Source organism: Seriola aureovittata, chromosome 11, assembly GCF_021018895.1.
Source record: "Seriola aureovittata isolate HTS-2021-v1 ecotype China chromosome 11, ASM2101889v1, whole genome shotgun sequence".
NCBI lineage: Eukaryota > Metazoa > Chordata > Actinopteri > Carangiformes > Carangidae > Seriola > Seriola aureovittata.
In genome coordinates this window covers 7,520,072-7,541,420 of record NC_079374.1, presented here as the reverse complement: position 1 = coordinate 7,541,420, position 21,349 = coordinate 7,520,072, and the positions used below count along the sequence as shown (strand labels likewise).

The window sequence follows — 21,349 nt, the reverse complement described above, 5'->3', positions numbered from 1 at the left end:
ATTTTACAATCAATGAAAAACTGAACACTAATTAAGCTCAGGATTTCTTAAAAAAAAAAAAAAAAAAAACATTGAATGCAGCATTTGACATAATAAAACCAGACTAACTCTAAAAAGTACAGTTATTGTGTGTGATGCTCCAGAAACCACATTGTCCTGTCCTGCCAGTAGATGGGGGCAGTCAGGGTCCCAGACTGGAGCTAAAGAGTCCTGAAAGTCTTTGAACCACCCTTGATAGGCTGTGTGAGGCTTCCTATTGGTCCGGTAGTGAGCGAGGTGTCATATGTCCCATGGGGCCGTGAATGCCGCTTACTTCTGTCGAAGAAAAGTAGGACTTTCCAGTGGGATTTTAATCAGTGAGATGAAATTCAATTATCTTTTCTGTCGGGCAATAGACGGTTTCATGTGAGCGGTCACTGTGCAGAGGAAGAGCCGGTTCTGGAGAAGTTGTCTTCCGGTTGTAACAGGTTTGTGGGGCTCGGTGGGTTTCATCGTGGTAGGGCTAATCACTGGTTTGTTTTTGGCACCAGAAATCCCCAAAAAACAGACAATGTCGCGGTCAGAGCAGAAGGAAACCGCGGCGGAGTCAACGTCAAACTCGGAACACGAACAAAACGGCGCCTTAGTAAACCCGAGGGCGGTTTGTAACGCGTGTAAACGCTTGTACCGGGACCCTAAGATCCTCCCGTGTCTGCACACCTTCTGCTCCGACTGTATCGCCCAGCTGGAGCCGTTTTCCGTGTCTTCGCGCCGCCACAGGGACGCGGCAGAGAACGGCAGGAGCGGCGAGGCGGTGGAGGCGGACGCGCCCGCCGTGACCGTCACGGTGCTCTGTCCCGACTGTGACTCCGAGGTGGACATTCCTCCGTCGGGACCGGCCGGGCTGAGCACCGACCACCTGGCGCTGGACGAAATATTCCTGGAGACCCTGGTGACGAACGGCCCGCTGGGATGCGACCTGTGCGGCGAAGGAGGCGCCGAGAGCCGCTGCGAAGTCTGCTCCATCAACCTGTGCGAGTTCTGCTGCCAGGCGCACAGGTAGATACTATTCTGTTCTATGCGATTCGATTCTGTACTATTCGATTGATTCTATTCGATTCTGTCGTTCTGTTCAAGTTTATTCTGCCATGTTCACTGTGAGATTCTATATATGCTCTATGTTCTATTATACTCTATTCTATATTCTGCTGTCAGGTTCACATTCTGAGATTGTTTCTATTCCACGTGAGAGGAGAGTTTCTATTCTCTTCCATTCTATGCCACACTCACAGAAGTTCTGTACTGTTGTATTTCATCATGTTCTAGTCTACTCTATTCTATTCTGCTGTCAAGTTAACATGCAGCTTCTCTTCCGGTATGTTATATTCAGCTCACTGATAGAATAGAAACTACCTGTTGACTTGGACTTGAATAGAATAGAATAGAATAGAGTTACAATTCAGTTAAACAGGTGAACTTAAGCAGATAAATTCTATTCCAATCTACTGTTTTCTTTTGTCAAGCTCACAGGAAGGTTTGGTTTTGTCTTAGCGCATGTTGTGCTGTCACACTCACCTATAGGTGTGAGATTCTATTTACTCCATTCATTTCTATGTCATTCTATTCTGTTAACAAGCTGGTAGGTTGGTTCTGTCTCGCTCGAGCCTATCCTGCAGTATGATGCTCACAAAGAGGCGAGGGACTATTGCAGGGCTTCAACTTACAATTATTTATCATCAATAAATCTGTATATTAGTGTCTTGATTAGTCATTTGTCTATAGAATTGGTAGTTCGTGGCAATTATCTCTTTTGTCCAACCGTCAGTCCACAATGCAAAGACAGTGTTTCCAAGGACAAGCGTCAAATCTTTGGAGAAACTTGAACTAGTGAGTAGGTTCTATTATACTCTATTGTACTTTGAGCTCACACTAACAGAGCAACAAGGTTAGACTCTTGTTTTATAGGTAGAGTATGTGTGAGGTTCTTGTCTATATCTTTCTACTCTATCCTCTTTATTAAAGTTGTATTCTATTCAGTTGTTTTCTCTTCTCTTACAGCCATCACAAGGTAACCTTTGACCTCCAGCCGAGGCCTGAGGTTGAACTGAATCTTTATTCTGACAATGCAGACATGTGAGTATCTGTTCTCTCTGCTGTCCGCAGGCGGCAGAAGCGGACAGCGTCTCACTCCGTTCGGGGCGTGGAGGAGCTGAGGTCTCGTGGTCGTCTCTGCCGCCCCGTCCTCTGCTCCCTCCATCCCGGCCAGGAGCTCCGGCTCTTCTGTCAGCCGTGCGACCTGCCCGTCTGCCTGGAGTGTGCCGCCACGCTGCACCGCGACCACCGCTGCTGCCCCACGCGTGACGTCATAGATCGTCATGGAGACCGCATCCGAGAGCTGATCACTGCGCGCCTGCGTCCTCGCCTGGACCGTCTGGAGGAGTCACTGCAGAAGGTGCTACGGAGTCTGTTCATCCCAGCGTCGGAGAGACCAACCGCCATGTTAAAACCTTCCTATCCTTTTTTCTTTCTCTTCTCTCTCCTACAGGTGGAAGTATCCCAGGAGGCTTTGCAGGCACGAGTGGATGCGACAGCCATCGAGGTGAGGGCGTTTGCGCGATGTTATGCCAGCGCTGTGGAAGCCCACTGCCTGTCTCTGCTGCGTCGCCTGGAGGAGCTCCGTGTCCAACGCAGGTATGACTAAACCCGGTGCAGTTTTATCTTGAAGTGTCCTTCTCACACTCTCAACAAGGAATAGAAGCTCTCAGTTCTCTCAGCTGCAGGTTAGGTCACCCTGACCTCTGACCTCCCATGGGGGTGGGGGTGGAGGGGAATTCTACTTTTGGCCCCACAGTCATCTCTAATGAAAATTTGATACCTTCCTCTTTTAATTTGACTGACTCCGAGACAAAGCTCTCCTCGAGTAAAGTCCGTAAAGTTTATCTCACTTTGAAATTTCAGAAGATGATCTGAACTCACTCTCTACTTACTAGCATTTCCTCAAGCTTTCAACCACATCTCAGGGTCTTCATCAGCAGAATGAAGGAAGTGAGATGTGGTTCTTACTTTATTTCTGAGGTAAAGTCATCAACTTTCATGCTGGTTGTTGAAAATTAGCTGTTGTGGGTTAACCGTAGAATAATGTAAATGTTCCCGCTATGCCTGTGCACCAGGAACCAGCTGCACCTGCAGAGGGCTCAGCTGCAGCAGGCTCTGCTGGATGTCCGAGGAGGTGTGGAGTTCGCAGAGAGGCTGCTGAGCTGCGGGTCGGACGCTGAGATCCTCAGCGCCAAAGGAGTGACCCTGAGGAGACTGACCAGTCTGGCGGAGAGCGGCTACGACCCTCACCCGGCGACCGTCGCCCCCGACGACGGGAGCAGCATCTGCTTCATGCCCAGGGAGCCAGCAGGGGAGGTGGAGGGCTACCCGGTGGTCGGGGTGATCAACTCTAAGACAGCGGACCTCAGCAAGTGCACCATCGAAGGGGAAGGTAAACGCACCAGTGTGAAAGTACAAGGATCGGTTTTATTAATTATTTTATTATTTTATTAAAGTTATTTGATCTTCATGTAAGAGCAGTTACATTAGTGAGGGATAATCAGGATCCAAATAAAGAAAGAAATAAATACACAGGTTAATATCCTGCAATAAGTTGTGAAATGTTCATGATCAGGTATTAATAAGTAGAGTTGCACCTTTTTTAATCCCTTTCATTTAAATTAAAGGAAGGTTATAGGTTGTTGTTTTATATTTTTTATCGAGAAGAAATCCTATAAAAGGACCAGACAGGTATTGTAAAGCATGTTATGGATTATTGCTCTGTGCTATAAACCTCCATCCAAAACCTATTAAAACACATCACTTACCGACACTGTTTTATTACCCTGGATTCTATGAGTCAATCCCAAATACATCATATGTAAATGTTCACTAGTGCAACAAATGTGTTTGAATTTCACTTGTTTTAAACATGAAAACAGAGTAAGAGATTTATTTTCAGAAGGAACCAATAGGCTCAGGAATAAACTCCCACATTGAGACTTTAATGGGATTTGTTGTTTTCCTAGTCATTGCAGTACTCAGGTTTATAACAGATGTGTCATGAATGTTTCTTTTTTAAGTCTGTGGATTCACTTAATTACAGATGTATTTATTGTTCAAAGTGATATTTAGCCCTGAAACAGGTCTAAAGCTACAGCTGGAGATCAGCCTGTGTGAATCGTTGCAGGCAGGAGGGTGGGGACAGGTTTAAATGCTGGGGGGTGGGGGGGTGGGGGGGGGGGGGGGGTGGAGTGTGGACCAACTTCTACTGGAGCAGTTAAAGACCATTGTTTCCTTCCTGGGTGCTTTGGGCTCCGAGACAGAAATTCCTTTGGGATCGAAGGAATGCTGAGGCGACTCAACAGGCCTGAAGGCAGCGGATGGTGTTTATATACACACACACACACACACACACACACACACACACACACACACACACACACACACACACACACACACACACACACTGTTAAAGAGAGAAGGGAAACTCACAGGTGACATTGTAAGTGGCTACTGGACATTTTCAAGCCACAGGAATGAATTCTTATAAAGATAAATGTAGCTTCACTCCCTCACTGGACACCAGGACCGACCTGAGCAGGGTGAACTTTATATAAATGATATAAAAAGGATTATATAAACACATGAATGTACCAGATTTTCCTCGTCTCTCTGACAGTCTGCACAGTACATCTAAATTATAGCAAAAGCATTACAGATCTAAAAACAGTAAAGTGCTGAAAAACTTAATTAATAATATTAAAATTAGCTTTACTCTGTTTATTATAGTTGTAGTTTAGTTGATTGAATATGTTTAGGTTGTTTTAGTCTGTTTATTGGACAAAAGAAGCAATTTTGAAGACGTAACCTCGGGCTGTAACAGAGACTTTTTACAGACATGATTATTTAAAAAAAAGAAAAAATTTACAAATGAATTGATAATTAAAGTTGCAGCCTTAAGAAATCACTCAGAGCACAGAAAAACAAAGTCATATTGTCGCATTCAGTAATAATTATATCTTTATTTATACAGCAGTTTTCAAAACTGAGTTACAAAGTGTTACAAACATAAAAACAAAACAAAGCAATAAAAGACACAGAGGCAAAGTGTCAATAAGCAAGACTTAGTTATAACGAGGAGAATTACAAACACGTATGTTTAAACAATAAATCAATAAACGCACAAGAGGAAAAAAAGTAAACAAAAGTAAAAAATTCAAGTCATGTGGTCCTCTGTTGGGCGTCCACAAATTACAGACCTTCAATACACACACACACACACACACACACACACACACACACAGAGGCAGCAGAGCTTTGCAGCAGCTTTTCTCTGTGAACGTCTCAGAACGTAAGTACAAAGTAAAAGAGACTTTATTCAGAGTCTCGTCGGAGTCAAAGATCAGCTGTTTTGTTGCCGTGTTTGCCAGAAAGGTCAGTCTGTGTGTTGTGTGAAGCTCTTGTTTGTGTCCGTGTCGGTCTGGCTCGGGGTGTATTAGAGTATTTCACCCTGCAGTGACCTTTCATTTACCCACACCTCCTTCCAATTGACTTCCATATCGTGTTTCAAAGACTTCTCCTTTCTTGTGTTGGGTTTGGTTTTTATAAATCCACAGTATCACTGCTATCAGCTAAACCATCTTTATCCACCTTTTAATGTGTTTGCTCCCCCTCAAGTTAACTTTCATCAGCCACATCAGCTTCTCACAGCAGCTCCTTCATTTACGGGGGGGCAGATAAAGGGCAGATTTCTGCGTTGACTATTAGGTGCAGTTAAGTGATAATTATCCTCTCTCTCTCTCTCTCTCTCTCTCGCTCTCTCTCTCTCTCTGTGAGTGATAAGAGGGTTTGAGATGGTGGATCTGGACGGCACAGGTGAAATGTTGGCCACAACAGCTGGCTCAGTAATGGTGACAGCTGCTGGGTACTTGGCTTAGAGAGCACACACACACACATTCACAGATAATTCACACCCATTAGTGGCAGCAGTGACAGCACTAGTGTTTCTAATGATAGTATTTGTTGTGGCAGTGGTTTTAATTTCTGTATTTTAAGTCAAAGTAGCAGGAATGTCTGAATGAAGGGAATGTCTTGTATTATGTAGAAATGTCGAGAACTCAAAGGTCCAGACTTACAGTGTTTACGTGTCATTGCCCTTTAGTATTTTAATATCTTAACCAGGGCTGTAACTAATAGTTATTCTCATTGATTCATTTTTAAGATTTTCTTTTGTATTAGTTGTTTGCCCGTTACGATTTCCCAGAGCCCAATGTGACTTCTTCATGTTGTTTTGTCTGAACAACATCGTTTACAACTGTTTAAAACAAGGAAAAACAGCAGATTTTCACATTTGAGGAGATGAAACTCCTGCTTGATAAATGTCTGACATAAGAATTTTGTTAATTATTTTCCTACTCCAGTGGTTCTCTTATGGATGGAATTAAAGTGAAAATAAATTATTCCCCTTTTTGCTGGGTCCCCTAGTGTCCCCCTCAAGGATCTCTGGGGGTCCCACTTTGAGAGCCACTGGTCTAATCAATTAATCAATGAGCTATTTCAGAAATAATTGTAATGTAGTTCATATTGTTTTATAGCTGATGATCTGTATAAAAAAAATACCTTTTGCCAGTTTACATCAGATTCATACAACACTTGAATAAATGTGCGTTGTTACATCGATCCCCAGTAACAGCAGTAGTTAAAATAATAGTTCCATATTTGGATCTCAGATTTCTCTTGTTTGTTTAAATGTAAAAGCAACAACTTGATTTCAGACACATATTGGAGCTCTTCCTTCGACAATCAGCAGTTCATCTTCTCATCCAGTGTCTCTGCTCTTCTTCTGCTGTTGCTGCGTGTGTTGCCAGGTTTGGTCCGTGGGCCCAGGTGAAGACGAGCGAAGTGTTAGGAGCCAGAGACTGGGTTCAAAACAACATGTTATCAAAAGAGTTGTCAGTGATCGATAAATCGATCAATTGCAGCAGCTCTAAGTAGCATTAATATTAGTCTGAGCAGTGTTTGTAGCTTTGCACATATTGTAGGAATAGGAGCATTGAATCCATTCGTTAGCAACAGCATCCAAACAGATCAGCCTGCAGTTACTGGAAAACTGAGCAAAGACAGATGAAAACACAGTTTAGGATCATTAGTCATGGGACGGCTAATTGTGTGTCAAGAAAATGCCAAGTAACATTAATCACTGATGTGAACACAAACGACGTTAGCTTTAACACAACAGCAGCAGCAGCAGCAGCAGCAGCAGATGAACATCTGTATCAGCGAGTGTGACCCCAGCAGCACAGCAGAGCAAGTTAGTGGAACACTAAATGATAATGTGAGTTTCTGGAAAGCTGTGGTCAGCAGCAGTGAAGCCCAGCTGTGCCTGAAGTCACACTGACTGCCATCACCATATGTTTAGAGGGGAAAGTGGCTTATCTAAGCAGTCTGCAGGGGGGATGGGGGGGGGGGGGGGGGTTGTTTGTGGGTGAGATGGAGTGTGTGACTGAAGTCTTTAAGGGACACAAGACAAAGTGTCTCCAGTTTGTGTGTCTGAATGATGGAGTGCCTCTTCTAATGTCGAGCAGGATCACTCGTAAAACCTGGAGAGACGAGTCGTTGTGTTCTTCCTGTTTTCCTGCTTCTTGTGTGTTTGCAAAAGTTTGTGCGTAGATACTTAGGAAGCAAACTGTTCTCTGCAGGTGTGACTGTGTCAGAGAGATTTCTGCCTTGATGTATGAGACCTCTCTGCCACTCTCTCTGACACGTCTCTCAGTGCTTTTCTGCCTATGAGAGAGGTTTTGGTGTCTTTCTGCTCGTGCTCTTGTGACTCAATGAGAGTAAATCTCTGCAGCCGGGGTAAAAACGCTTGCAGCAGATCAATGCCCTTTATTTTGGAACGAGCTGCTCGACAATCAAATTCACGTCTCTAACCTTTAACTCCTCGCGGCCACAGGTCTGCAGCGGGGCAGGGAGGGTCAGCAGGGACGCTTCACCCTGGTGTGCCGGGACTCGGCTGGAGAGCAGATGGCGCGAGGTGGGGAGCACGTCCTGGTCAGTGTCGTCCACAAGGAGAAGAAAAACTGGTGAGCGCCTGACACCGCCTGACCTGCTGTGTCAGTGTTTTAACTCTCTTGAGCAGATCTGGTTCAATTCAGTTCAGGTTAGAGGAAATATTCTGAAGAGACTGAAGTTCTCTGGCATGGTATTTTCATGAGGCTCGATTAAGTTTTATCCTCTCGTGGAATGTATTTGGATGTTTAGCAGCACACTGAAGTGTTTGTGTCCAGACTGGTCAAGTGAAGTTTTTCACAGTGTGTTGAGCAGCTGCTTTGTTGCAGGTCAACGGGGCAATTTAAATCTGTGTACTGTGCTATTTCTGTGACTATGGTTACGGGTTACTCTTGTGACCTAAAAGAAAACGCACAAACCCATTTAATTCATGCTTTTGCTTTCTGTTTTATTCTAACAGGAAGATTCATATCTGATTAATATCTGTTTCTTACCAGTTAGTTAATTAACTCTTCCAGCCACGTGAAGGCAGCGTGTGTGTTTCACCTGCAGTCTGTAATTAAAGTGACGTACATTATCTAACTGCGGTTACTCACACCAGACTGATGGTAGTTACCTCTATGAAATGTAGTGAAACCAGTTACATCTCAGTGATCACCACAGCTTTCCAGCATGAAATGAGTTATTTGTAAGTTTTGCTATCGCTACATAGCCAACGTTAGCATTAATTGACAGCTGTTTACTCACCAACAGCTTCAGCCATTGTTGGACGTTATAATACGTCCTCCGAGCAGAGCTACTTCTTCGGGCAACACTGGATGCTACAGTGACTCAGTATCGGAAAGTGGGCTAGCTGGTTAGCATGCTTACTTCAGTAGAAGAAAAAGAAGTGATAGAAACAGAAGCAAAACAAGAGGGTTGTTTTACGTTGTTTTCTTGGTGACAGAAAGAATGAAGTTTGATGCTCGCAACATTTCAAAAATCATTTGTGCATTATAAATGAGATCACTATGGGAGCCGTCGAAAGCATCACAGAGATTGCAATTTTCATTAAGTAACAACTTGAAGGACACTTTGACCTCATGAAAACTGGACATACTGACTTTAAATAACTAACAGCCATGGTTAGTGTTTGGATCGTCCTCTGCCTGTGATGTGAAAAGGAATTCATGCTTTGATCTCTGGTTGTCTAAAAAGTCAAATATGACGATTTGAATACAAACAAGAAACAAACTCTGCTCTGCCGACTGTTGTTGTTAATGTCATCGAATGAAATGTGGGGAGGAAACTTGATGGCAGGAGATGAATTGTAAGGAAGGGACACTCGTTTCAGATCATTTGTGATCTTTTCCTTCAGCACAGTGGAGACAACAGTGGTCGACAACAACGACGGATCCTACAGTGTTTCATACACACCTGAGGGGCCGGGAACCTACTCAGTGTGGGTTTGTGTCAAAGCTCAACATGTCAAGGTACGAAACAACTCAGAACAGTTGTTGTTTATTACTTCTCTCAGCTGAGATATGCATTGGAAAGTAGTTTGATTTGATGCTGGGCTGAGCCGTGGCCTTGCCGGCAGCTCCCAGTGTGTCACCTCGGGGCTGTTAACATCATCCTGACTAAATGAATCGACATGGACAAACCAGGCTGCCTGCAACAGCTGTGATGTTGAATTTGTCTGCTGGGATGCTTGATAATCCTGATATCCTGAGTTTTTAAGAATCCAGCCACTTTTCTGCATCTGTTTTTATGTAGTGCTGGTGTCTGTCGACCCGGACAGACAGACAGACACTGACTCTCTCCCATCTCCTCCTGCAGGGTTCCCCGTTCAGTCTGACTGTAAAGAGGAAGTTGAGGCGTCACAGTGGGACGTTTCATTGCTGCTCCTTCTGCTCCAGTGGAGGAGCCAAAGAGGCTCGCTGTGGCTGTCCAGGAACCATGCCAGGTACACACAAGACATCCTGAAAGTGTCCGATCGGAGGGACACTTTTCACTGAGGTGCTTTTCACATCGAACAAAAATAAAAAACAACAAAAATGGTTCACTTTGTTTTTAAGAAGGACGTGGACAGAGAACAGACTGTGGACTTCTGTTTCTGAGAGAAACCGGTTTATTATGCAGTAATCTGATGCTCTCTTTACTCTTCATGTGCAGTTGCATTGAAGTTAATTTTATTTATACAAAAATCAGATTTGCTCCTGATACAATTACACTAAAAGGTTTGTTATGAACCATGCCTCTAGATGACATTTTGCATTTTGAGAAAGGAGGCACAGTTTTCAGCTGAAAAGAAACTGATCTCTCTTCATCAACTCACAGAATTTATTCTCTGGAAGTCGTTCAAAGGCATCGTGGTTAATGTAGGAAGTCACTGAAATAAAAGGCAAAGTAAAGTGAAAGTAGCAAAGTAAATTACGTTATTTATTACAGGTTGATGATGATATACAACAGTATAAGAATATTTAGATGAGATGCTACCTTCATTTAATGTAGTTTATGTGCATACCTCCTTCAAGGCCAAACGTTTTCTGCCACAAGATCCAGATTATTGTCTGAATCTGCACCAAACTGTTTAACCTCATAGATCTCAATGCCGTTAATATGTATGATTTTTAAGGATCCAAACATTATTTCCTGAGAAATTGATGAAAATGTTGAAAAATTCCTGAATTTTTGACAACTAGTGTCACGCAGCGGCACATTTAGGACGAAGTTATGATTTAAATCAGACACATGTCTCCAGTATAAATGGTCCTTAGTTTATTTCTCCCTCTCTGTCCTTCATCTCAGCGTCACTCCTGTTGTTTCTGATCTCCTGTCTTCGTCTGTCTGTCTCCTCCCTGTTTGTCTGACGGCAGGAGGATTTAAAGGCTGCGGTCACGGTCATAAGGGCCACCCGGGGAAGCCGCACTGGTCCTGTTGTGGCAGCACCGCGGAGCAGTCCGAGTGTTTGCCTCAGAGCGTGCTGGCCGCGGTTTCCCCCCGCGGCCACCTGCGAACCGTGGAGCTCTGAGGCGACGCCACAGACGAGACCCAGCAAGAAGATGATGCAAGTTAATGGAAGGTGGCGGCAACCGAAAAGGTTAGAGCAGCGGGGGGGGGGGGAGTGGGGTGAAGGACGGCTGGTGTGAATCTTTGAGAAGGTCAGACGATGAAAGTGAAGCTCCAAAGACACTGAGTGAAGCAGGACATCAAAGTCTTGAAAGTGCTCACCTCTGATACAGTTACCAGCTCAGCATATAAGATAAACACCAAAGTGTCTCAATCTATGTCGAGTGCCTTTTGCTTCAATCACAGCAGCGCGTGCCGCACATGCTAAAGCTTTGCTGAAGGGCACCACAGCAGCTGTTGCTGGGAGAAGGGAGAGTTTAGCTTTTTCATTGTTACACTTTTCTTTCATCAGCCATCGTCTGCCCCTTTTTTTTTTTTTCTTACTTTGAAGCAGCTGCCGATTTCAAAGGTGCTGAAATCGATCTTTTAAATCTTAAACGTAAAACTCTTTAAAATGGAAACATTGAGGATCATGATAGAATTAAACCAGGAAGTGTGTTTGTTATGAACCGTGACGCCACAGGACGCCTGATCTCTCTCCGTCTACACACAGAATTTACAGGATCATTCTCCGGAAGTTGTTTAAATGCATTGTGGTTAATGTAGGAACTCACTGAAACACAAGAGGCAAAGTGAAGGGAAAGTAAATTACATCATTCATTACAGGTTGATGATGATATTTTTTCAATAGTGATAGATTTTTTTATTCAGTCATCACACATAATACAATAAATATAAGCAATATAGACAGAAAAAACAAACAAAAACAAAGTCATCGGTCTGTGTATTAAGAAGTGACTGAACCGGTTCAGTCTGAAGCTAAATGCTAAAATATGCCTGATTACATTCTTATCAATTCAGCTAACGACCAATAGAAAAGAAATTTATTCACACTTGCTAAACCAATCTTTTAAAAACTGAAAGGATATTACTTTTTTTTTTTTTTTTTTTTATTCATATTTTATTGTTCCATGAATAAAGAAAAGGAAATCATTTTGTAAGCCTCAAAAATAGCTTTACACACCATTCCTTTGAAAACCTGGGCTGTGATCCCCAGACTAGACAGCATTTATATATACATTTTATATATAAAAATCTGAAGTCATAACAAACGATATTTAGCTGATTGCAGATTCATTCTGAGATTCCTGATTCCTGATACTCACTGGAGGTTGTATGTTTGTAGACATACTTACTGGTTGTTATGGATACATGCTGAGAAAATTATGGGTTGAGTGTCATTTTCCTAATAATAAGATTAGTATTATTACTCCCTTATTTCTTCATCCTCACTGCAGGTAATTGATTTTCTTGTAACAGTTGCTACATATTAACTATGTGTGTATGTAATAATTACCAAATAATAAATGATTAGCCACCAAAATTGATAGTATTTACTGCAGCTGATATAATATGATTGCATTATGCTAACTACAGGTACAGTTGGTTAAAACAGAAGTAACAATCAATAACTATGAAACACAAGACAGAGATTATATTGATGCCTGTGCTGTGGTGCCATATACTGTTAACTAAAGTAAAGAAATATGTCTGTGAACACTTCTAATTTCCATGGTTACAGTGAAGGTGGGAAGGTGCAGCCCACAACAGCTGCCTTATGCTGCAGGTGTGTGTGTGCACGTGTGTGTGCACGTGTGTGTGTGTGTGTATATGAAGATTTTTACATATTAATCTTGAGTGCTTTATCATTGTTGTTAAAATCTGCACACACTGGGGTTTCCTGCAGTTTTATTAAGAAGCCAGCTCCACCGTGCCCCCCCACCCCCCAGTGAAGAGGGCTTTATCTGGGAAACAGTGAGAGCTCGAAGGTGCAGTCAGCCTCCTCCCAGAATACAAAGCTGCTCCTCTCCAGAGGCTGTGACACAACCACTGACTTATAACCACCAACCTAAAAGAAAGAAACACTCAGGAGACTGTGAAAGCCTCTGTGTGTATCTGTGTTGTGAATGTGCCTTATCTTGAGTGTGAGTTCAAACAGATGTGTGATTTCTTTTTTTTTTTAGCTCAGATCTGCTCGTTGTCAAACAGACGTGAAACAAATCCTTAACATGAAGACTAACCTCTTTCATTTGTGGTCCAAGATCTTCATCATGACACTGTGCCTATGTTTCTGCTGCATTTTGTTTTTAATGATATCTCCCATTTCACACCGACTGTACATTCGTCTTGTCTGTTGAAGTTTTCGCCTGTACGATGAAATAAAGTCTCGTATGTGTCAGTTTTAAAATTCTGCTCCAGTCCTTGATAGAAGCGAATCAACAGCGAACCGTCTATCGCTGCACGATATGCAAAAAACAAAATCATATTGAGATTATTTTGGCAGATATAGCGAGATGCGATTTCAGATGAAAATTTAAAATGATGATGATGTGATTTTTTTTGTTGGGTCTTGTATTAAACAAACATGTTCCTTTACATCTGGAGAATATGATTTGTAGACTGAAGCTCCTGCGATTTGGATATTGCACTTCACCATATTGCGATTTTCGATTATATTTTGCTTAACTGTGCAGCTCTGAGTCGCTCATATAATAATACAACAGCATTTCAAGTGTTATTTTTGCGTGTGCAGCAGGTGACAAAGGTAACCATCCCTCCATAACCCAACCACAAGGCAACAAAGCAACACTTTCTCACTCACAATTTTCTTTAGTTCCTCTGAATGGCTTTTGTCTTATAGTTAGCGCCTCATGAACACGACACTGAGTCCTGGAATCTGAGAGAAAACGAAAAATCAAGCGACACACCTGCCTCAGAGGAAAAGGTAATTAATACATTTCTAACTTACAAGAATTTTATATTAAATCTTGCTGCTATTTTAGTGGAAATAAATCCTTGTTTTTTTTTTGTTTTTTTTTTTACATTGAAGCTAATTAATAATATGAATATGACCTTTGTCCTCCAGCCATTATAGCGAACCCTGTGTTTCCATGTGTTTGCAAGTGATTATATTTTAACTGAGTAAAAAAAATGTACCAAATGTTTCACATTTTTTATGTATGTATGTAAATATAAACATCGGGGAGAGATTTTAAATCAAACTGAAACTGTAAAAGCTTTCTCCCACATCCCTGGTTGCAATTAAACTGAACTAATTTAGTGATTTGCAGAAAACACACCAGAGAGCCGTAATCTCGCCCTCAGTAGCTGCATATTTGAACAGTCTCACAGCTCAATGAGCTTGATAATCCCTCCTTGAACCAGCAGGTGGCAGGAGACAGCCACTCTCCCCTGCCTGCTCTTCCAGAACTAATGATCATGTCCCTCTGCCTGTGACATTAAGTTTGCCGTGCTTGTTCTTACAAATCATTCATAATCAGCGTTCTCAAAAGCCGTCTTTACCAGAGCCCCCGCGCGCTAAGAGGCTCCTGATGAATACTGCATTATCATGAAAAATGCCTTAAGCGGTTAAAGATTGACTCTCTTACTATGAATGTTTGATGAATGGGGACCTGTTCCACTAAAACCCGTCACAGAGGAAAGTTCCATCAGAGATGTCAGTGGTGGTGACACTGCTTGATCAAACACAGTAATTCAGTTACAGCAAATTGGAAATGAGCGATTGCCTGACGTCCATTCGTATGGCAGTCAACGCTGGGGGGGTCACAGCCGGAAACTGGAGGTCACTGTAGGGGAAGACACACACCTACACACACACACACACAGGCGCTTCCATTAGGTGACGGCAGGTGTGGGTTAAAGATGATGGAGTGGTTCAAAACCTGCCTTTATTATTGATTTTCCACTTCTTTCAGTTCCTCTCTATTTTACTTTCAGTGGCCTCAGTCCAGTAGGATCTGAGCCCACTGACACACACACACACACACACACACACCACATTGAACAATGACGGTGCTCTGCAAATGGCAGGATGCTAACTGCTGCTGCGCACCCCAGAGAGAAGGACTTATGCCAGACCTCATAAACCTCCTTCACCCTCCATTGAGCTCCCAAGTAATGTACCTTGAACCAACGATCATGATACAATATTGTCTCGCAGTCAAGAGACATATTTTCTTATGTTTAATCTTTTTACATTTGGTGCTTTTCTTTTTCTTTTCTTTTTTTTTTATTTCTTTTTTTATGTTTTCATGGTTTGCCCATCACGCTTTTCCAGAGAAGAGTTATAGAAGGTTCAGCAGTAGAGGAGCCTGTAATTAGCTTCCAGTGTCCAAACAGGAAGCCAGAGGGAAGGGGGGCCATAATAATAATCATCATCGTAATCATAACACCTTATAATGAAGCACATAAGAATTTATCACACGTGTAATATAACGTGTGAATACTGGGACATTTTTACATGTTATGAATTATGACCATCTATAAAAACACCATATATGGGCATGTTTATTTACATACATTTATAAAGACTGCAAAGGTTTATGTGGTTTATCACATGCAAAACAGCATTTCACATTCATACAGAGTGTTGGGCATTTAGATGTAATGAAAACTTGATGATATAAGCATGTGGTTTCTGGATGTTTTGTTGATTTAATATTCCCCCATGTGAGATGTAATTAACTCCTTTATTTATTCATTTTTGTCTCCTGTTTGAGAAGTGGGCAAACAAGCAAACAAACTATTTTATAGCCCTTTTTATAACAGAAGCAAAAAAGAGACAGAGAAGACAAGATAAATAAAACAAGGAGGTATTAACCAACCAAATTTAAAGTCATGAAATCCAGAAAATGTCTATGAAAAGAGGGTTTTCAGATGGCATTTAATGATTTGCACAGATTTTTATTTCTCTGAGCCTTTGCAATGTTGTTCCACAGTTAAGGAGCAAGAGCAGCAAAAGCTAAACTGATCCTAAAAGTGACAAGTTACAACTGTTTTAATATGAGATTTACATTTAATTTCTGTCTCTGCAGAGCTCTGGACCGGATGGAGTCGTAATGAGGAAGATTTGCTTGTGAGTTCAGCAGCAAACTTCATTCCCTTACTCACCAACAGCTGTCTCCAGAGGTGGAAAGCAACCCTCTTGTTTTGCTTCTATTTCTATCACTTATTTTCTTCTAGTGAAGTTAGCATGCTAACCAGCTAGCCCTGGCCTGGTCGGACTGTCACATCACTTTCCGATACCGAGTCACAGTAGTGTCCAGCCTGCTCTGAAGAAGTAGTGCTGCTCAGAGGGCGTATTATTATCACCTCTGATCTTGCAAATGCAACAATGGCTGGTGAGTAAACAGCTGTTTTTGCTAACATTGGCTATGTAGCAATAGCAAAACTTACAAAAAGCCCCTTCAACATTTTTTGGGAAAGCGGGGGAAACTTTTAGGTAAATATTTCTGGCAAGATGTAGGAAACTGAGGTGTGACACATCATCATTTCACTTTCCATCCATCTTGTGTTGTGTAATGCTGTAGCTGATACTTGTGTAAATCTCTCCTTGAAAAAGACAGACACAGGTCAAAACACAGGATGAATTCAGTTGTGTGGTCATCCTCTCATTATAAAATCTAAAAAGAATGACTTCACCTTAAAACTGCACATTTTAAGACAAAGAGAAATAAACTGTTGCTGCTGGAGATGCAGGTAACCTACCACAGCATCGTGCTACCTCAAAGCCAGTGTTGTGACAGCACCTGACATCCTTCTCTGAGAGACACTTTATCTCCAGGCTGCAAGAGACAGCACAGGCTTCTGTCATTGTCAAGTCAGGACACACACACACGCACACACACACAATCATTCACATTGAAGGTCACGTGAAATTCATTCTGGGAACTCAGGCAATATGAACTCACTTTTACATAAATCCCTGTTGGAGAATCCCTGTGTGTTAAGATGTGAATAATTCATCGTGATTAGTGTGGTGTCAATAATTCATATAGTCACAGACTATAGTTTCCAGGACAACTTATGCAAGAAAAACAAATCCTTCTGACACATAAAAATTGGTCGGTAAAATAAAATGCAGCTCTGACAGAGGCTTTCTTCAAAATAAAAGCATGCAACTCCCACTGATGTAGAAATGCTAAAAAAGAATCAATGTTTATATGAGAGAAAATCATGCCTTCCCTCAGAAAAACCTTGCGTGTGTGTGTGTGTGTGTGTGTGTGTGTGATATCAACAGAGGCTAAGAGACTGCAGGTCATTCAGGTTGAACACTGTGTAACCTGATTACAGACAAAGAGGTTAGGCGACTGTCACGACAGTAATATACTCACTGAGCTCTAAATGGAGCTTAACCAGCTCCTGCTAGAAAACAGTGGAGTTGGTAAAAGCCAATAAAGCCTGTTTGTTTGTCAGCTACTGCGGTCCAGTCCACGGACGCTGATGGAACAATGTGAAGACCTTGGTTTACAAACTGCACATCCATCTTTTAAAAAAAAAAAAGATTACAACTACATAAAATCAGTAACAGATGCTCATGAAGGATGGTTCAAGAGTGGAACACACTTTAGAAAGAGTACATTGCTGCATATACGTGGCCACTGAACAATATAATGCTGTCCAATAAATACAGCCTCCGAAATAACCTTCACCGCGGCCATGGCGATAAATTGTGACGGTGACATGTTAATTCAGTGAATGTTGTGAAAGTGCCTGAAGGTATAAAAAGACACTTACAGTCACAGTGATGGTGTGAGGGCGCTGTTGTGTGAAAACGGATTATTAATAATGACGAGGATTTTATATGGATGATGGTTATTTTTTAATGTGTGTGGTTGTCTCTTTTATGCCCTTGTATCTTTTTCATCTATTTGAGTCTTAAATGGTACAAGTACACTTTATTTCTACGGCAACACAAGTGTTTCACAAGTACACCTAAAATATAGTACCATAAAAATACCTAGATAATATTTTCACTGTGACTTATAACAAAATAAACCTCAAAAACCATAAAACCATTGATGCAGTGAGTTGTAAAAATACCTGTTGTGTCTCTGTGTCAGAGCTTTTTGAATTCATTTCACTCCAGCTGCTCATTGTTATATATGCAATATGCATTTCTGATATTTTACTTTTATGATTTACTGTGCACATGTTTTGGTTTTCTCACCTGAATCTCCGCCTGCTGTCTTAATTTTCTTTTCTCCTTTTCTATTTCAGGGTAAATGAGTGTTTGAAAGCCACTCTGGGGTTTGTGTTTCTCCTCTGGTCTGCACAGACTGCATTTCAGGAGTGTCATTGTGAAACGAGGCTGCTATCAACTGAGAGGTGAAACATGAACTGCTCTCACCAAACGATGGCTGATATGACGGTTCCCTGACTGTCTGGGGATCTACTTACAAAACTTTGCAGCAAATTTTTGATTTTAATCATCACTTTTAAAGACTTCTAAACTTTTTAAAATTATTCTAGTAAAGAATTACAAGGACATACAGTTTTGATGCACAACACATTTCCAGTTCTCCATTTAATGAAATAGTTCAGGCATACAAATATTAAAACTCATATTTATATAATAAGACAAATACCTCACTAAAAAGTGTGATAATGCTTCCATGAATCTACAATGTGATGTTGTCACTTAAGTAGAATTTAAAAAGAATATTGAAATCATTGAGTTTGGGTGATTTAAAAGTCTTTATTTCAATGAAACATAATGCTGTCACGACCCATCTCTTAGGCCGTGACAGAAGGAGGGAAATGGTTAAAGAACAAATCACATTTATTTACATAACAGAAAGTCAGTGGTGTTAGTGGGTGCATGTACGAAAGGGTGGTGTTGTATGATGCGAAATAAAAAGTACTCCATGTGGTGCAAGGGGGAGATCCAGCACAGGAGTGAGAGAGAGAAAACTGGGGACAGATGATCTTAAATTCACTCTGGATGGACTGGCCAGTCCGAACTCAGCCAAACCAGGACCTGAAGGGAGACGAAACACAAGCAGCAACCAAGAACAAAACAACCCCTCGCGGCCATGGAAGAGCTACTAATGCTAAAATTGTAATAATTCAAATCTGTGCCACAGTGACAGAGATAGGATCCCCACCCTCCGGTATCATCTGTCAGATAGGTGTCCCTGCACTATGGCATAAAAAAAAGAAAATGCTCTACAAATCCATGTGGACAGAGTTTATCTACCCATCATGCCACACTCTCTCCAGGGACTCATGATCACTTGTGAGAAGGTGCAGTATCGCACCATGAGCTGTAATGTCAAAAATCGAGAGTTCGTCGTAGGACCCCTCCTCTGCACATTTCACATTTCCTTTAGGGACACATCCCCATGCCACTGCCCACCGGAGCCAGAGGTTGCAGTTGACCTTGCCCTGACAGGCGGGTTCCCTCAGGCGCTCTGATCCGGCACACGATGCACAATTCACCATTTCACTCTGTCAAGCAGTGAGCTGAAGGAAGAGTTTTGCTGTGGTTATGATATGTAGTGTCATACCAAGGCCGATCCTGTAACATTTTCTGATTGTGGTTTTTTTTTTCTGCTTATTCTTCATCCTTTCCACAAAATAATATGGAATGAGTGTTTTGTCTTCGCAGCGTTGTTCTATTTGGGTGTGAAATGTGCGATAAATTCTTCCCAGTCCATCCATCCCTCTGACAATGATAATCAAAGATGCATTGAAGCAAAGGACACCCTCCTCCTCTCACCGCCACACATCCTCCTTCTCTGCAACTTGGCTGTGATTTGGAAGCTGTCAGCCTTTTTGTGCCTGCTCAGCTCCTCTGTTTTTTTTTTGTTTTTTTTCTGTGTGTCTGTCTTGCACCCACACCGGCCCTGGCATCAAACCCGACCAGCCCTCCTTGCTGATGACAGTGTGTGATGACTGGGTGACTCACATTGATGCCTGTCAGAAAGGAGGTCCTCGCTGCGGTGACGACGGCTTCTGCACGCCGCAGCACTGCCGCTAATTCACTCACTGAGGGGTGTCCTGTAAATCAGACGCCCCCACGGTCCTGTTGTTGCTGTGGAGAGCGAGGCCCCAGCCGGCAGCAGCTCAAGGACCAGCTGATGGACTCAGCGGCTGGCTGTCTCCACACTCAGCAAAAATGTTGGGACTGTCTTTGTGGCTGGAGTATATACCTGGATAGATTACCTGTCAGGGAAAAGCTCACTTTGGTATGTGGGCTGACAGTATCAAAGTGCAGTCTAACTGCCTGCTAAGCTCTACTTCAATATGGAGCAGGCACAGTGAAAGAGAAAAGGAGAAGAAATACAATCCTGCTTTTCAAACGCAGAGCTCTGCTGGTGAAGTGAGCGGCTCCGAGTATTTCAATGAGCTGTAGTCTCATTTGTTGAGATTGATTGATAGAGAGAGAAATTGCATTATAAGATGAATGTAGCTCTGCACTAGTAAATATGTAATTGATTAACTTAACACAAATTACAAAAAATAAACGAGTAAATAAAAATTTGAGTAGATGAAAGAAATGATCTTCATGATCCCTTAAGCATTAAAAAAAATAGTCTACAGCACGCTAACAGAGACACAATGGTGCTTTGAGCTAAATGCTAAAGTCTGCATGCTAACATGCTCAAAAAAGACAATGCTAATATGCTGATGATACTCTGCAGGAATAATGTAAACCATGTTCACCGTCTTAGTGAACTGGTTAACATTAGCTAATTAGCACTAAACACAAAGCAGAGCTAAGGCTGATGGGGATGTCATTAGATTTGGTGTTTAGTATATGATAGTATAGTATATAGTATCTAGTATATAGTATAAATTTGACCTGATGATGGTGCTAGAAAGCCAGGGATCACTTTTTATGAATGATGCTCAGGAAACCACAGGGACCTGTATGAAATGTGATGGCGATCCATCCAATAGTTGTCAAGACATTTAATTAAAAACTAAAAACTAACAAAGTCGACCTCATGGTGGCAAGAGAAAAAGTTGATAGGATTCATCCATCCATGACTCCACGCAACACATGTCGTGCCAATACCAGAGGTGCACTACTCGTGTGGCTTCCCACTGAAGATTCAACAGCAACATCTCTTTCCAGAAACAGTGTCCCATCTTTCTCTGGACTCTCCACAGACCTCACTGTCAAAGGTGAAAGAAGTAATCCCTTTGAAAACTGTTCAAAGGTTGTCACTGCGGAGATACAGCAGTACTTCTGCACATCCACTTACTGCCGCTCAAGGCCTTCACACCTTCTATGCTTTCAATCATCCGTTTCTGAATAATATGTACTTAAGTTGAAATGGTGGCTTTTATATATTTATGTGGCTGCCTTGTATTCTCCTTCTGTTCTACTGAAGTGAAAAGACTGTGGAACAAATCATGGTCACCTTTGTCTGTGGCAAGTCTTTAACGGTTTCTGGTTGAACCA

At 42.0% G+C, this 21,349-nt stretch overlaps 1 protein-coding gene across 3 annotated transcripts; it reads left to right on the top strand.

Moving 5' to 3' along the window:
- The first annotated feature begins 60 nt into the window (after positions 1-60).
- trim45 (tripartite motif containing 45) lies at positions 61-12,858 on the top strand. 3 transcript variants are annotated; one of them, XM_056390092.1, is made up of 8 exons: positions 80-1,038; positions 2,143-2,431; positions 2,525-2,670; positions 3,150-3,466; positions 7,970-8,099; positions 9,383-9,497; positions 9,844-9,970; positions 10,884-12,858. In XM_056390092.1, exons 1-8 carry the CDS (start codon positions 551-553, stop codon positions 11,036-11,038), a joined length of 1,767 nt encoding a protein of 588 aa, XP_056246067.1. In that variant the 5' UTR covers positions 80-550; the 3' UTR covers positions 11,039-12,858. The 3 variants fall into 3 exon arrangements, 2 of the variants coding, with proteins under 2 accessions (XP_056246066.1, XP_056246067.1); XM_056390091.1 differs by having other exon boundaries at positions 76-1,038; positions 2,143-2,670; XR_008829101.1 differs by lacking the exon at positions 10,884-12,858 and having other exon boundaries at positions 61-1,038; positions 2,143-2,670; positions 9,388-9,497.
- Positions 12,859-21,349: the final 8,491 nt, after the last annotated feature.